The sequence below is a fragment of the Manis javanica genome, chromosome 4 (genome assembly GCF_040802235.1).
Source record: "Manis javanica isolate MJ-LG chromosome 4, MJ_LKY, whole genome shotgun sequence".
Lineage (NCBI taxonomy): Eukaryota > Metazoa > Chordata > Mammalia > Pholidota > Manidae > Manis > Manis javanica.
In genome coordinates this window covers 6,354,501-6,371,362 of record NC_133159.1, presented here as the reverse complement: position 1 = coordinate 6,371,362, position 16,862 = coordinate 6,354,501, and the positions used below count along the sequence as shown (strand labels likewise).

Below are 16,862 nucleotides of genomic sequence, written 5' to 3'. Positions count from 1 at the left end.
TTTTACATACTAACACTGTCTAAGCATCTGTCATTGTCTTCAGTTCTGTCTGGTTTTACCAACACCAATGCCAGACATTGCCACCAGTCCTTGATGGCTGCAGGGAATACAGAACTAAGCTTCTCTGAGCTCAAAACATTGATGTCAATGTGGACAAGTGCAGACCATTTGATTGCCAAGTAACTGAACAAATGGAATAAATCTGTACATGTGTATATACACATGTATATATATGAAAGGAGATGTTGCCATTTCTTTTCAGAAGAGCCATTAGACTTCATTGCTGCTGGAGCTAACTCATTACAAGGTTGCAGGTGTTGGTAGAATGAAGGAGTAAAGGCGGTCTGGCAAGGATCGGGTAGGGAATAGGTGTTTCTTTTGGAGATTGCAGTCTAGGGAAGGATGAGATTTTGTGTGGGACCAGACCATTGAATGCGGCAAGCTTTTTGTCCCATGAGCTTTACGAAAGTAGAAGTTACCAGGCAGTGACCCATTAGTTTTGAAGCCAGTGATGAGTAGTAGCTTGGTATAACAGTGTTACGTTAGGAGATAAAGAAAATACTGCTTTCTGTTAGGAAGTGATAGGAAGAAGAGGGCATTTAGACTGGGATTTGTGTTTAGGTTCAGAGATGAATAAATAATTGAAATCTAGAGATTTAAAATACTGATAGTAGGTAGCAGAGATTGGAGTGCAGAAATGGAGAACCGTTGGTTCTTCCACAGTTGTGTAGGTTGGGGCTACAAACAGTTTTTATCTAGGGAATGGGTTTCTTTTGATTTCACTTGAATATCAAATTAGGGACAAATCTACCTCAGTGGGAAGAGTTCTCTTTGTCCCTTAAGATGACTGGTATGTTAAATGATGTTGCTTGAATATTGAACAGAATTATTTAGCATCTGGGACCCTGGAGCAAGATGGAAAATCAGTCAACAGTTCATTCCTGAGTGGCTGTTTTACGTGGATTCAGGGGGCAAATCTCTTGTGGTGTCTACATCTGAGTAGAGAAATCAGTTGGGAGATTCTGGATGCCTAAATGTCTGCTGCTGTTCAGATCTCTTCTTTTTCTGGAATAACTTCAGGCTACAAAAATCCTGATGTCTCTTGGAAAGTTTTTGGCAAGTGCCCTTAGTGTGAGGGCTTCCTCATCACCGGCCTCTCAGTGGTCCTGCCGGTGCTAGTGCTGTGTCCTGACTGTCCAGGACTGTCCACAGGATACGAGGCTCAGAGTCGGCTCTGCCTTTTCTTGGATCTTAGCACGTGTAATACAAGGCAGTAGAGGAATCTGCCTGTATTCTCAAGCATCTGAGTTATTCTAAGATATGCTTATTGTGAAGGGTCTTGAGGAAGGATAAAACAAATGCTATTTTAAATGTGGGCATTATAGTCACTATCCCTAGAAAATTTGATGGAATGACTGCAGATGTTTTTACTTCTCCGTAAGTATACACAGACTTTCCTGTCCTAAACTTTGTAATGATCTTAGGTTGCAATGTGTAGTTTTTATGTGCCTTTATAGCCACTGCTTTCCTTTAAAAAATTGCTTCTTTAAAAAAAAAAATCTTTACCTGCCATTTTAAAAACCAGCCCTTTAGACTCCATCTGTTGAGAGCATCAAAAAATAATTACCAACCCTGCCATGTCAAATGTAATTTAAGAAAACGCTGTTCTTCCCTGAGAATAATGTAATTTGCTTTACTACATTCTGTCTCTGATTGGATGCTTTGGTTTTCTTTACAATTAGAAAATAAAATGTATTTAGGTTAACATTTAATAGCAAGTTATCCACAGAGATTAGTTTTCTTTTTCCTTGGTTTAGGTGAAAAGGTTGTTGTAATAACATATTCAAGCTAGTTAGTTGTCTTTACGTATTTCATTTATTTCCTCCCAAAATATTTACTGAAAATTAAGTAGCACTTGGCAAAGCCATTTCTCTTTGTGAAGTAGGGGCGTCTGTGTGAATAAGATATTCCAGATTTTGTCTTGGTGTGTAACCCTGAGCAAGTAATTCCCTTTGTTGAAGTTTCTTCATCTGAATGTTGATAATCTCCTGGGAATTCCCCAATTTCCCGCCCCCCCCCCACCCTTCTTCTAGGTCCCTGAAAACAATAAATGAGCTTTATCAGGTTCTTTAGGTTATCAGAAAAGTGGTCAAAAAGAACCCTAAGGGCTGTTTTCCTTTATCTTAAAACGATAATTTAACATCATCTTTGAAACAAATTTTTCCATAAAAGGTACATGCTTTGTCGTTTATTTATTTATTTATGTAGTGGCTTTATGGGCCCTATCTTTGTTCCCTTAAAGGTGAATGCCATTGTTCTAAAATTTCTTTTTTTTTTAAAGACTGTGTGTATATCGAGAGTCGGAGGCCAAACACACCGTATTTCATCTGTAGCATTCAAGACTTCAAATTGGTAAGCATTTTTTAATGTGCTTGATTCTACTCTGTACCTTCTCTTTTTCTAGTTCCACTGGCTGTCTTTCTTGATTGCTTCTCCATGGTTATTGACTTGATAACCAGTTCACCTTCTGGGAGCTAACTGCCTGGTGGCTGTAGCATTCAAGGCAGTTACCAGTTTTATCTTTCCAGTTTTGTAATACTTATGCTCTAAAGCCCCTACTGTAAACACTGTTTCTGAAGTTGTTATCCTTTAGTAGCTGTTTTGACAACAATTTCGGAGATTCTCTTGATTTGCTCAAGTTGTTTGTTTCTTCTGAACCATTGTGAAGAGCCTGAAGTAAAGTAAATCTGGGAATTGGTGAGGAGTTGGAAAAAGAGTATAAATGGGCCAAAGACTGATTTTCTGTCATAACTGTAATTTACTTAGATATTTTAGCAAGTATAGAGTATATCTTAGTGTGTCCCAGGGGTGGAGGTTGGGGGAAGGAAGTCTGGCTTGGATGGAATACCTACAATACTTTCTCATTAAAAACTTTTCTCAAGTACGTAATTGTTGATACTGTCCTTGAGGAAATCTCTTGGTTTTAGACCCAGTGGTTCACACACCTGGGGCTTTCAATCCCTGGGTGTTTGTGGAGATCGTACAAAGGTCTGCCAGTAAGCATTCTTAATCTTAAATAAATAAATAAACCTTGTACACATCTGTACTTTACCAAATGTATTAATACGCTGCTCTGATTTTAAAAATTCATTTAATGACAATACACAGTTAAGAATCACTGTTTATAATGTATTTTCCTCAAACAATTGGTATGTGAAATATTATCAAAGTACTGTCATTTGGGGATCTTTTGAAACATTCAGATCTTAAAAAGGGATCCTTGTACTTGAAGGTCATGAACCACTTACTCTAGTCTTAAGTATAGAGAAGTATTAATTCTTTAGCTTTGTGGAGATATCTTTCAGTATCTACAATTGCTCTTGTTTCTAAAATGCTTTGTAACTTTTGACAATATTTGTGTTCTAACACACATTATATCTGATATTTAAATCTAAAGAGAACTGATGGAGTTTGAGGAGAACTTAAACTCTTTGTCTCCTTTTGTCTTTTATCATTTTTAATGACCCTAAATATCCAATTAATATATTCTGATTTAGCTAGTTTAAAAATTATATGCCATTTATTTTTCCTTATTAAAAATTTATTATGTAAGTAACAGATGCTTACTGTTTTAAAAGAAAGTGAAATGTGCCATTTACTTAAAAGGTCTTTAATTCTTGGTTGGCTGCTTTTAACTTCCCTGGTTGTTTGGCAAGGCAGCCTTGCAGTTTGATCTTGTAACTCAAATGTTTTCTGTTCAGCTTTTATGTCAACATGAAGTTACATCATTTGTAGAGGTCTTTCCTATTTATTATTTATTTCCTCCAAAGATTTTTTGCAGATGCTGCAGTGACATCTGAAAGTTTGGGTGGTGGCCTTGTTTCCTGGCGAGTTTTCTTTTGCTCATGGCTGCTGCTATTGCTCTGTCCCTGCTCACTGTCTATGTGTGTGATTTTTTACCAAACATAATACCAGTGCACCATGGAAAAGACACAGCTATGAAATAAAATCGCAGAGATTTTTCTTTTACTTATTAGATGCCGAGCCCCTTTTGTACATTTTTTGCACGTTAGCAGGTGCTTCATGTTTGAACATCTCTCGTATGAAGTGCTGATTACAGTGTGGTAGCTGCTGTTTGGGGCATAGGTTCCTGCTGAGTTACTGTAATTGCTCAGGGTATTAACAGCAATAAGAGCTGAAGCTCTTCATACTGTTGTCAGTATTGGTCTAGTGCAACACATTAAAGCTGTCTGCAAAAACAATGTGGGAAGTGGGTGCAATGTATTTAGATACTTTTTTCTAAGTCACACACTGCTATGTCTTAATGTTTTGTTTGAGTTCTGTATTCATATTTGTTGTGTGAGAATAACAGAGGTGATGACATATTTGCTTTTGGGAGGAATGTAGTTATTGTCTGGATACCCACTTTCTTCTTTCTATTGTTCGCAGTACTACTTGTGAAAAGATAACCTAATAGAGGAGAATAATCAGATTTTTTTTTCCTTCAGCCTACTGAGCTATAAAGGGAAAAGATGAACAGAAGGAAAATATGCTTTGTTTCTCTGCAAGATTGTAAAATGAAGAAATTGGAGTTGGTTTTGCCCACAAGCAAATACCATGCATGGCAAGTGGAGCAATGGAAAACAAAACCCCAATAGCTTTGAAATGTGGATTAATTATATATTTTATCTTTCTAGCTTCTTTTGGTTTGGGTTGTAAGTGAGATTTGTGTCTCTTTGTTTACACCATAACTTAGAATTACTCCTTTTACCATGGAGGGTGTTGTAGTTCAAGGTTTATTTTAGGATTATAAAAGAACTGGGTGAATACTTGTTATAGTTCTTATTAAATAAGATTACAGTGTTAAACCAACAGAAGTTAAGGAATAGAGAAGTGGGCATAAGGAGGCATTTATGACCAGTCACCGAGATTGTCCTAATCCCCATTGATTGAACTGAGAACCCCAGAGAACATTTCATGAACTAGTTCTGTATGAGATAAGAAGGGTCTTTGGGTTTTTTTGTGTGTGGGGACCTGGGTTTTCTTCTAGGCTCTGCTACTACCATGGACTAATCTGAGTCCATGATATGGAACATACCCACCTGTACGTGCAGGTTTACATCTGTTGTCCTGGCAAATACTAAACAGCGTCCCCTTTCACTCTCAAAGATATCCCTGTTTGGATGATAGGTTATCTGGTCATCTTGCCTATTAGGATAGGATTCATGGCTTGCACTTCGCTAATGTTTAACCATCACAACTTATAAGGCCACTGCCTTCCTAGATTGGTAGACATATTAGAGCCCACACTTTCACAGGTGTAGGTGGGAGCCATGATGTGCAAAGCAGTTGAGTTCCTAGCAGAACAGAGAGGTTGGAAAAAGTGCTTTTTCAAGGGAAGTGAATTAATATGTTCTATTAAGAAACTTTCACTGTCTTAGGGAGTATTCATTTGATTGGGCTTATTTATAAACTGGGAGACCTGGGCTTGTTTGACTACAGTGACAAAAGTATGGAACAAGTAGTCAAAGGCAAGGGCTCAAGAGAGCTGGAGAGGTGAGGTGGAATTAGGGATAGTGTGTGCTTAGAAGCAGGAAAAAGGGGACCATCAGTTAAAGAAGGCAGCTTTGCACTTTAGGCTCCTGAACTAAATAATCAAGTAACTGGCAAAATCTTTAGCTCTTGGAAGGAGTAGTAATAAGGAATGGTACTCTGTGATGTTTGTGGCCTGGCTTGAAAAGATTGACTGGGACACTGAAGCAGTTTGCTGAGGAGGCAAAGCTGAAAGAATTGCCTCATTGCGGAGAGGGGTGGAGCAGGCATGAACAGGGCACAGGTGAAGGGATGCGACAGAGCAGAGCGCCAGGAAAAGCCGAGGACTGGAGCCACTGTGCAGGGAGTGCAGAAGGGCAAAGGGAGCAAGAGAGAGAGAGTGTGCTTCTCCTCGCAACTTGCTCCCACACCGCTGATGCTTCCCATTGGGCCCTTAGGTCTCTTTTCTTGGGCCAGCTTGAGAGGGTCTCCATTAGTTGCAACTGAAAGAGGCTGGTGAAGAAACATCTTCACCCTTTTCTCCTGCTGTGCTCCCACAGCTTTTCTAGGTTCTTGTGTGGCACGATTTGCATTGAGAGTTTTTTCCCTAAATGAGTCAGTATCACCAGGGAGCATAGTATCCCCGAGTGCAGAGAGGAATGTTTTGGGTTATAATCAGTGTCTTTGACAGGCATTTATTGAAAGCCTGCTTTATGTTCTTTGTTGGGTACAGCATCATAAGGGGGACTGAAGACACAATTCCTTCCCTCAGGCATCTTAGGTTCTAACTGGGTGGGTAACTGTAGCATTGTAGGATATCAGTCCTCTTTCGAGAACACTCTGAGTAGGATTGATGTGGAGGAAAGCACTCACTTTTTATCCCAAAAGAAGGATTTCTTACTTTTACTAAAAAAATAAAAGTTCCATTTTTATAGACATCCAGGTCTTAAGCAATGAAGAGGTAATTTGTTCCCTAGAAATAGTGATGGATTCTGAGAATGCCAAACAAGATCTTTGAGACGAGTAATTTCCATTCAGTATAACACCAAAGAGCCTCTGTCTGGCTCTGATAGTATTACTTCATAGGTGACCCTTCATTTGCAAATAAGTAGTTGAAGCCAATCCTTCAATATTCTACATGGGATTCCTAATGAGTCTATCGTTCAGGCAATAGAAAAAAATATGATTTTGGTTTCTTAGAGTTATATGATTATCGATTCTTTAGCTGTTAATACAAAATAAATTCCCAGGATATATTTGTTTATAGGATATATATATTATTACACATTATTTTGAGTACATTGATTCATTTTGGCTCTTGTTTGTTTTAAAACTGGGAAAATTGTCATTAAAATTAAACCTGGTCTAGAGAGTCCTTAGAGTTGGGAATGTGTCATTTAGGATATTATGGTATTTTCAATGGACTGTTTAAGGCTCAATGAATTATTACAGCTTTGCATAGATGCATGTGCTTTTGTACCATTTCTGTCCCTAACAGCTTACATTGTACCTGCTGATTGTGAATGTGGAATACCTAAGGATGCATACCACTCATTGAATTGGAGAGGGCACCTCTCCATTACTGCTGTGAATGTGCTGGCCAAGTTATTCGAGGTTTAATACTGTATCCCTCTTTGATTCATTGCCAAATGTGATCAACTGGGGGAGGGACATTTGAAATTTATCTCTGGCTTCTGGTCTGTGCCAATAATCCTACCCCAAAAGCTGGTCGCCAGAGTACAACAAAGAGGGGCTACAGAGAAATAAGCTCCAGTTTAGGTTCCACTTACCATTGATAACTGCCCTCTCTCCACCAAACTGGGTTTCTTAAAAGTGGATTAAAAGCAAGACTTCCTTCTTTAAAATGAAAACTTACTGAGGATAAGTGATTGTATCTTCTTGGGTTTTTAGAGACCTTTACATAGATAAACCTGGGAGATACGGGAGTTTTCATTAACATACAGCCTTTGCACACACACATACATGTGTTCACACAATGGTGTAACTATCATTTCTGTATTGTACACCATAATTATTTAATCCCAGCTTGGCTGTTGTGTCATTCAGGACAGAATGTACAGTTTATGGGCATTCATTTTCATATTAGGTAAGTCTTATATTAAAAACTCTTCTAGGGATGGGGCAGGAAATCTGCATTAATTAGAACATGACTAATTCAGAATTTGAGATCCTGGGACCAAGATGAAGACTGGTCAAGTGCGTGGGTTGAGAGCTTGACTTTGATATTCAGCTTGTCTGTTCCTTCAGTTGCTGTCTTTCATAACCTTGGACAAGACACTTAATCCTCCTAATTTTGCTTTATTTACCTATGAAGTTGGAATATAAAGCACTTACCTTGCAGGTAGGTTGTTCTTAAGTTAAAAGATCAAGCTACAGAGTTGATAACGTAAAGCCTGGGCCATGGAATGGCGGTGATCAAAATGATGCTATTGGCACTCCAGGCGTAAGCTTTGTAAGGAAGGCACCCCATCTGCTTTATTCTCCATGTATACTGTGTGCTTAGCATGTTGCCTGGCCTGTGTAAGGTCCACTATAAATATTTATTCAATATTGAATGAAGTAGCATTTCAGAGGAAAAAATTCACTGGATAAAATTTTCAAAATACTTCAGTAGTAGTTTGATACAGTGTATGCATTAACTACAAATTAACCTTCTGTTTCATTAAACAAGCCAAAGACATACGCCTCTTCACCATGATGTAGTTAGCTTGTAATGTATAGGATTTTGCTTATCCTGCAGTGTGCAGTATTTTATATATTTAAATAATAAAACTGTCAAAACCCAGTTTCTTATATTCTTAAGGAAGTTTACATGATTGTAGCCAAAATTACTGCATTTTTTTAAAGGCATTATGATAATCTGTTTTGAATTTTCTGAATTTTCTGTATTACTGACTTTTATCCAAGATAAATGAGTGTTTAGTCTATATGTAAACATCCCAGGGAAGGCCAGCTGATAGGAAAAATGCCTTATCATAAGACGATTTGTTTCTGTGTGAAACACTGGTTTTCTCCTTTTGTTTTTGATAGTCCCTCAAGTTAGGCCTGAAGAATTGAGTGCAGTGTTAGCTAGTGAAGTGAAAACCATTAAGTTTGTTATCAAGTGTTTTCAGTTTATAAAGTGAGGAATTAAGTAGTGCTCAAAGAGAATAATATGTGTGGCTGAGATAATTTTTTAAAAAGTTGTTCCTGTTGTTAGTTCTCAGTACTCTTCTTATACAGTGATATCTAAGTCAAGAAAAGGTGCAGATTATTGATTTGGTGCTAGAGTGTTCTTCTGGAGGCCACACCTTTTCCCCTTAACTTAAAATACAGGCTTAGTTGCTATCCATAAGCATTGCAGTAGGGGTATTGACCTATTTCATGTTGTTTGTTTGGAGTAAGCCACCAAAAGTAAATATATGTGCAAGGACTAAATGTCTTTTTGACATGTAAATTTCAAGTTTTATAATTTTAATCCAATTCTTAAAGAGGCAAGAGTGGATGAAACCCTTAGCCCTGAGTTTGATGGCCATCACATAAGGTGTCATTGGGTGTCTGACAATCCCCGCTTCCACACCAACTATGAAGCAGTCATGTTGGAAGTTATTTTGAATCACCACAACCTTCTTGCACGATATGAATGTCAACTTATGAATGGAGGGGGTGATATTCACGTAAGTGAAAATCAGAATGAGGCTTTGGGAATAAATAATCTCAGAGCATCTTATTGGCCCCATTTACTCAGCTTCTCAGCAGTCTGTTTTCACTCACAACTGACAGTCATTATAGACCACATGGGATTTAGAGTTTTAATGGTTTGTGATTACTGTGAAGTTGGATAACATATTCTCTAGGATTTTACTGAAAATTTTGTTTAATTATATTTCTTTCCATAAAATATTTATCTAAAAATGTTCTTTACTAAACCTGTTCTTGATATGTGAAATTGTTTTCAATGCAGAAAATTCTAGGTATTCTAATATTTTAAAAAAGGAACTTAAGTTTGAGACAGTTTGATATTTGCAGAAAGCCACTGTGTGAGAATATTGGTAAAGTCATCATTCAAACTTGATTCCTTGGGAATTTGTATGTATATGTGGATGTTTGTGTTAAGAACCAACTCAACTAGTCCAAGAGAAAGTCACTAGCAGAAATGGAAGAAAATTAGGGAAACTGAGATACTGTCAGTTTTTTTCTGATTCATAAATAAGAACACTGATATGCTTTAAAATGCTTTTTTTAAGTGCTTAAAATGTTTTAATAATTACTTGAACTTCTGTATATTTAAAGTAATGCCAAGGTGCTTAGAAATGCTTTACTAGTTGCATTTTTGTTTAAAATCCTTGATTTGAATGAATAAGGATTTGAGTGGTGATTAATTGAATTCCTATAGCAAGAGATTAACCTGAAATTTATTTTTATTTACTGTAAAAAATACTGAGTATGCTGACCATTCTTGTGCACAATTGAATCTTTGATTTGGAATTTGCAGTGCTGGTATGGGGAGGAGGGAGGTGTGTGGTAGAAAAGGTATAACTACTAACACTTGATACCATGTTTTCCTTGAGGAAATGGGAGTCAGAGAGACTGACTGCACAGGTACTGTGTGGTGCCCAGAATGTTCTAGAGTGACCCATTAAGAAAAGAAAACCATCATGAGAAAGACATTTCCAATATTAGCCTATTTTCTTGGGATTTGTCTTTGTTTTAAAAAGACAAAAATAAGTAGCTAATGGAGCATATTAAAATCTTGGGCATCCTTAGTGATTCTTTGCTCCTCAAAAAGAATTATATGTAACAGGATTCGCTAAAGGTGATTTAATATTTAAAAATTGCTTATTTGTAAATTTTAAACAACTTCAGGAACAGAGATTCTTATATAAGTATTTGGATTTTATGAGGTTTTAGTTCATTTAAAACCACATAAAATTGGATGGGTTAGTTTTTCGGAAATGTTGTGTACTCTAAAATATTTGGAAGGGGACATATTCAAACTATTATCTAAGGTATCTTTTTTGACACTTATAAGGACTGTGCTGGCTTTCAGAAGTTGCTCTCTAATCTCTTGCTTGTTTTAAATGTTTTCACAGTTCCTTAAAAAAAAAAAAAAGATGGGATACATTTATACCAAACTGGTTTTGCCCCTAAAATAGACAATGTCTTTCTTGAACTTTATGCTCTGTACCTGTTCACGTGGGCATTGTGAAAAAATTAAAGTCATTTGAATGGTTCTTTTTTCCCTCTGGATTAAGCCTTTGTCCTTTGCCTTTAGCTTTATTTACAAAATGAAGAACTTTGAGAGAAATGGTAGGGTATTTCTTTGACCCCCATCCCCAGTGTTTTGGATGTTTCCGTATTAAGTACGTGTCTTACGCCCCTGGCATCTCCAATTAGAAACTCTTCTGAAAGCTCAGTTTGTCCACTTGTGGGTCATTTTATAGTTGTGTTTATCTGACACCATGAATTTTTATTTTTATTCTAAGCAAAGCATGCCACTGTCACTGTGCTTTGGCACTGTGTCACATCTTAACTTGGTTATTTTGAGGGGCACACACCATACTGCTTTATGACAGGACCCCGATTAAAGTGTGGAGTCAGAAGGGTCATATATGTTTGTTCATGCTGAAATAAGGAAACAGCTTTGATTAATGCAGAAAGGTCAACTTCAGTGGTAGAGCAAATTCTCTGAGATTTCAGAGGCCATCTGCTAATGGATTTGTGCAGATACCTGCTTGTGTGCTGCGTGCCCCTAGTTAACCAGGGTATGAGGGGACGTTGGGTATGTTAACTTAAAACTTTTTTCTTTTTTAGGTCCACAACTCCCAGGCCTGTTGCAGATCTCCAACTCCTGCTTTGTGTGACCCCCCAGCATGCTCTCTGCCGGTGGCATCACAGCCACCACAACATCTTTCTGAAGCCGGGAGAGGGCCTGTAGGGGTAAGGAGAATCCCGTTTTTAAGAGCTATCAATATTTTATATCCCATAGGGTATAAAATAGGAATATTACCTCCCTCCCCAAAGCCCCTTTAAAAATGTGCTGTATTGTATGTGTTTTTAAAGGAGTAACAAGTACATGCACAGAGGAAGCAAAATACGGGACTTGCCTTACCCCTCTAGGACAGTTCCAGAAGTTAGTGGGGTTTGGTGGTGTGTAGGGTATTTTGGCACCAGCAGAGAGCATGCTAGGCTGCTGCAAGGAGCAGGAGCTGGCAATCAGCAGCGAGTATGGATGTTGGCAACTGAAATGGGGAAAAAAGGGGGTAAGTTTGAGTCCAAGTGTGGAATGTGCATTTTCCCCAGGAGCACTGGGATTCATGGCCCATGAATCTAAACTAATTTGGGTGCTGTGCTGTCCTTTCAGGTGATGTTTTGTAGAATGTTGCTTGGAAGTAGCTGGGCTTTTCTGCAATGCCAGATATAGAATAAACACTTTGAAAGGCTTGGGTTGGGGTGTAGATATAGTGCCCTCAGCTATACCCTGATAATTTCCTCTGTTACCTAGTGGTAATGTGGGATGTGTGTAAGATGTAGCTGGATGAAATGTCTTGAGTGCTTTATTCCCTTAGTACACAGGGCCCAGTGTTAGTGATCCATGAGGGTTGTTTTTTTGTTGCATATCTCCCCTTTTATAAAAGTGGTGTATATACCCATCTTCCTTCCTTTTTGGGGATTTAATGGTGAAGTTTTCTGAAAGACAGGTGTATATTGTTCTCATGAACTGCTGTTAATCACTGAAGAAGTTGAAGATCTTTCTCATGTTGTATGTAATCTCACTGTGGGGCTCAAACTTATACTCAATTAGAAAATAACACAAGAGAATAGCCATCACACATGGACACGTACCATACAAGATATTGGCAATATATACTGAATTGTTTGATTGTAGTATAGAATATTTATATTGTAAGACTAAGAAAAGTGAGTGCTCCAAATGGGCCGTACACTTGGGAAAGTTTTGTGACGTAGGTAGGTTTTGAGGAGCTGGGTATGTTTTTGATGCATCAGTAACATGTGGACAGGCAGAGTGGAGGAGCCTTCCAGGTGTACGTGTCAGCCTGTCTCTGTGAGCCACATAGGCCATGAGCCTGGTGAAGCTGGGAGTTGTGAGAAGATGACTGCAGGACATCAGTGAAGAGCACAGGTTAGTGGGTCGTGGGAGGCAGAGGTGGGGAGATAAAATGGGACCAGATCATGGAAGCTCTTACAGGTCAGACAAGGCAGGATTTTGTGTGATAGGCAGAGGAGAGCCTTTGCAGGCTTCTTTATTCCAGGCAAACCAGTTTGCAAATCCCTGCTTAAGAAGATTGATTGGGTAGCAGTGTGGAGTGGGGAATAGCTGAAAATTCCAGGTAGGTGGTGAGGGCTGACCTCCACTTGGAACACTAGGAGGACCAAGACAACAGAGGTACTGGGAGAGTGATAATTGTAACAAAACCAGGATTAACCACAATGGCAAGGTCACATTTGGTAGTTGCTGCTGTAATTCATCAAGAAATTAGACCAGAAAAAGGGCTAAAATTATGGAAGCCTTGGAATTTTGATATCATGGCCATTCACAGTGGAATGTAAAACGCAGCATAGTGGATAAAAGTCTAATTTTAATCCCTGGAGAGAGAGATATTGACATCTTAAGGGATAATTTAGCAGAGTCCAGGCTTGACTACGTACCTCAAAAGCTTCAGCTTTTACCATCACTATCTTGTTTCCACATTCATTCTAAAAAATGGTTTCTATCTTTCAGGCCAGTATTTCCTTATGTTATTCTCTAATCAGTGTCAATGTCATTGTTAGACTCACTAACCAGGATTTGCTGACTGGATTTTATGTTTTGCTCATAACAACATTGATTTTTAGTAAACTTTTTATATTAGCATTAGTGGTGACCAGTGTTTATTTTTTTAGGAGTAAAAGTATTGTGTCCACTGGGGTCTTGAATAAGTTTATGACTGGTGGTGCACTCAGATACCATCATTTGTAGGTTTGAAAGATTCTGTAATAAGATGATAAATCTTCTCTCAGTCAAAATGATGCTGCATGAGGCAAACTGTATTGATTGTTCTATAACAGCGCTTCATGTTGCCAAAGTCATTTGAGCTGGATCTGAATTGGATCCAGTTGGCAAAGCTTTCCCCCATGTGTGCAGCTCTCATCAATTCTGCAGGCACACAGATCTAACACAGTGTAATGAGAGAGCTGCTGGGAGAAAAAATTGATTACAGGGTTGCAGACAATATCATTAGCGTTTCTTGCCATGATACACCAGCTGTCTTCCCTAATAGACTATTTTTGTTAATTTAGTTTTTATAGGATAGCTCTGACTGCATCATAATTTTCACTCCATATCCAGGTATATGTACTCTGTGTTTCTTCTGCACTAATGACGACATCAACTTGTAAGATTTAATTTATAAATTTTTTACTTATCTGTTCATTTTTTCAAAGTATTTGCTGAAAAGGCAACATTTTTACTTGTTACTGAGAATCTGTTAGCTTGGATGTTTTCTAGCATAAAGTACTGAGTTTACTGGTAGCTAGGGATAGTGAGGGAGGAGAGAAGGCAGAGAAAACATTGCCCAGACTCTCCCTAGACTGGGTGGAGAAAAGCCCTTTCCACTCCAACTGCTCCCAGAATCTGGTGGTTTAAATGGCTCGATAGAGACTCAACCCAAGGCAGAAAAGGTACAGCTCCTTACAGGGAACTTCAAATGCAGGTTCATTTCCATCGTGTTGCCAGCAGCTCTGCAGGCTGGCACTCTGGTTGAGTGCCCCTACCCTCTTGCTCACTAGGACGTCTAGGATCAGTTAGGGTATTCTGTTGTTTAGCATTTTTAGTTTTTGTCTTTTTGTGTGTTTAAGACCTCTATTAAGTGGCAAACAAATGTAAATAAGACAGTACTATAATAATGAATTGAGCTATTTTATTTCAATTATTTAAGTTTTTAACTACTAGTTTTTGGCATATTCATCAAGAATTAGAGCAGAAAAAGGAGAACTTTTAAGAGAACTTTTTCCCCCTCTTAACATGTTCCTGTGTAACATAGGACACATTAATTAGTCTTTCTAACATTCAGTTTTCTCACTTATAAAATAGATATGATACTCCTACCTCAAGGGTAGTTGCAAAGATTAATGAAACAATTCATTACATTGCTTGATGTGATGTTAAGCATACAATAAGCATTCAGTAAGCATTATCTGTTATCACATAGACTTAGTTTTACATATTCAGGTTTTAAATAATTTATATTTTCTAGATATTCTTAATCTGAGGTCCATAGGCCTCTAGGTAGTCTCTCTGAGTTTAAGAGGCTTTCTGAACTTCTTATATGTATGTGCACTTTTCTGGAGAGAGTATATTTTCAACCATGAATACTAATCAGTAAATTCCTAAAATGTTAGAAAAAATTGAAAAATTAAGATTAAGAACTGTTCTGTAAAGTCTGTATTGAGTCATTTAAAACCGCAGACCAGCTAGCTGTTTGTTTAGGAAGCATACTAGTATTGAGCACTTACTTTGTGTCCAGGCACTTTGTTACTCTTTTCATATCTTTAACATCTCCATGATATTCTGTGATATTTTTTTCACTTTGCAGATGGGAAAACTTGAGGTTTATATTTGCACAACATCTTGCCGTTTGTGAGTGACAGGACTGAGGTTTAACCCGGTAACCCATGTTGGCCTTGGGTATCTTCTTTGCTCTCATGGCTGACTTTGGTACTTCCTGGATGATCCCTGCCATGATGCCAGTCTTTACCTCCAGTCTCTGGAGAGCTCCTGAACTAACATGCTCCTCTTTCGCTTGGTAGAGTAGAAGACTTCTGTCACTGCGATTTTTCCAGCCTGGCCTTTACCCTGAATGAATGGACAGTGGTATTAGCAGTGTGTGAGAGGACCATTTTAGTGTCAGTAAATTTTGCTTTGCTGTTAGTGGTTTTGGTAGTCATTATCTTTAGTGACCCATTGTTTAGAAAGTGCATGACCAACAGACAGCTACTGTGAGATCCCTTTCCATTCATCTTAATAGCATCTGTATACATTTGAAAAATAATTCCTGTAGTCTGTTTTGTTTGTTAGTCTGTATGTATTTGTTTCAGGTAAATCTTTGTGCATGCAAGAAATAGGGCTTAGTTTGCATCCCTTAAAGTAAATCCGCTCCACTGATCTAGACAAACCTCCCCATTGATACAGGGCAGGAAGCTGGGGCCCAGTGGCTTTCCCCAAATCCTCTGCTTCATGAGGGGCAGCTCAGGCTGGAGGCCGAATCTCCTGGGCCTCTGGTCAGTGCTCTTTGTACTATTCTTTCCTACCTTCCTTGAGCCATAACAGATGTTCTTACACTAGCCCATGCAGTACATTGCTTCTCTAAAAGCTGAGATTGCTTTGCTTAATATCCAGCTTAACCTTTTGTGACTGTATCTCACACCAGTGTTAAAACAGTATTATGTTTTGCTTGTATAAAGCATTTATCATTTTTAAATAATTTTTTATTGAGGTATTATTGATATACACTTTCCTGAAGGTTTCACATGAAAAACAATGTGGTTAATACAATCACCCATATTATCGAGTCCCCCCCATTACCCAATTGCACTCATTGTCCATCAGTGTAGTAAGATGCTAAAGTCACTACTTGTCTTCTCTGTGCTACACTGTCTTCCCCATGATCCCCCACACACGTGTGTACTAATCATAATACCCCTCAATCCCCTTTTCCCTCACTCCCCACTCACCCTTCCTAACCCCTACCCTTTGGTACCACTAGTCCCTTCTTGGGTTCTGTGAGTCTGCTGCTGTTTTTTTTCCTTTAGTTTTGCTTCGTTGTTATACTCCACAAATGAGGGAAATCATTTGGTACTTCTCTTTCTCTGCCTGGTTTATTTCACTGAGCATAATACCCTCCAGCTCCATCTGTGTTGTTGTAAATGGTAGGATTTGTTTATTTCTTACGGCTGAATAGTATTCCATTGTGTATATGTACCACCTCTTCTGTATCCATTTATCTACTGATGGACACTTAGGTTGCTTCCATATCTTGGCTATTGTAAATAGTGCTGCAATAAATATATGGATGCATATGTCTTTTTGAAATTGGGCTCCTGCATTCTTAGAATAAATTCTTAGGAGTAGAATTCCTGGGTCAAATGGTATTTCTATTTTGAGTTTTTTGAGGAACCTCCATATTGCTTTCCACAATGGTGGAACTAGCTTACATTCCCACCAGCAGTGCAGGAGGGTTCCCCTTTCTCCACAACCTCATCAGCATTTGTTGTTCTTAGTCTTTTTGATGCTGGCCATCCTAACTGGTGTGAGGTGATATCTCATTATG

The 16,862-nt window shown here is 38.3% G+C and overlaps 1 protein-coding gene across 7 annotated transcripts in view; it reads left to right on the top strand.

The window, feature by feature from the left end:
• Positions 1-16,862, top strand: part of RERE (arginine-glutamic acid dipeptide repeats) — a 412,748-nt gene that overhangs the window by 187,074 nt on the left and 208,812 nt on the right. For 6 of the 7 annotated variants that reach the window (XM_037000128.2, XM_037000130.2, XM_037000129.2 and 3 more), the window contains exons 3-4: positions 2,342-2,412; positions 11,347-11,472. In XM_037000128.2, the coding sequence (XP_036856023.2) occupies positions 2,342-2,412; positions 11,347-11,472 (197 nt within the window). The remainder of the gene's footprint in view (positions 1-2,341; positions 2,413-11,346; positions 11,473-16,862) is intronic. The other variant, XM_037000132.2, reaches the window with a different exon arrangement.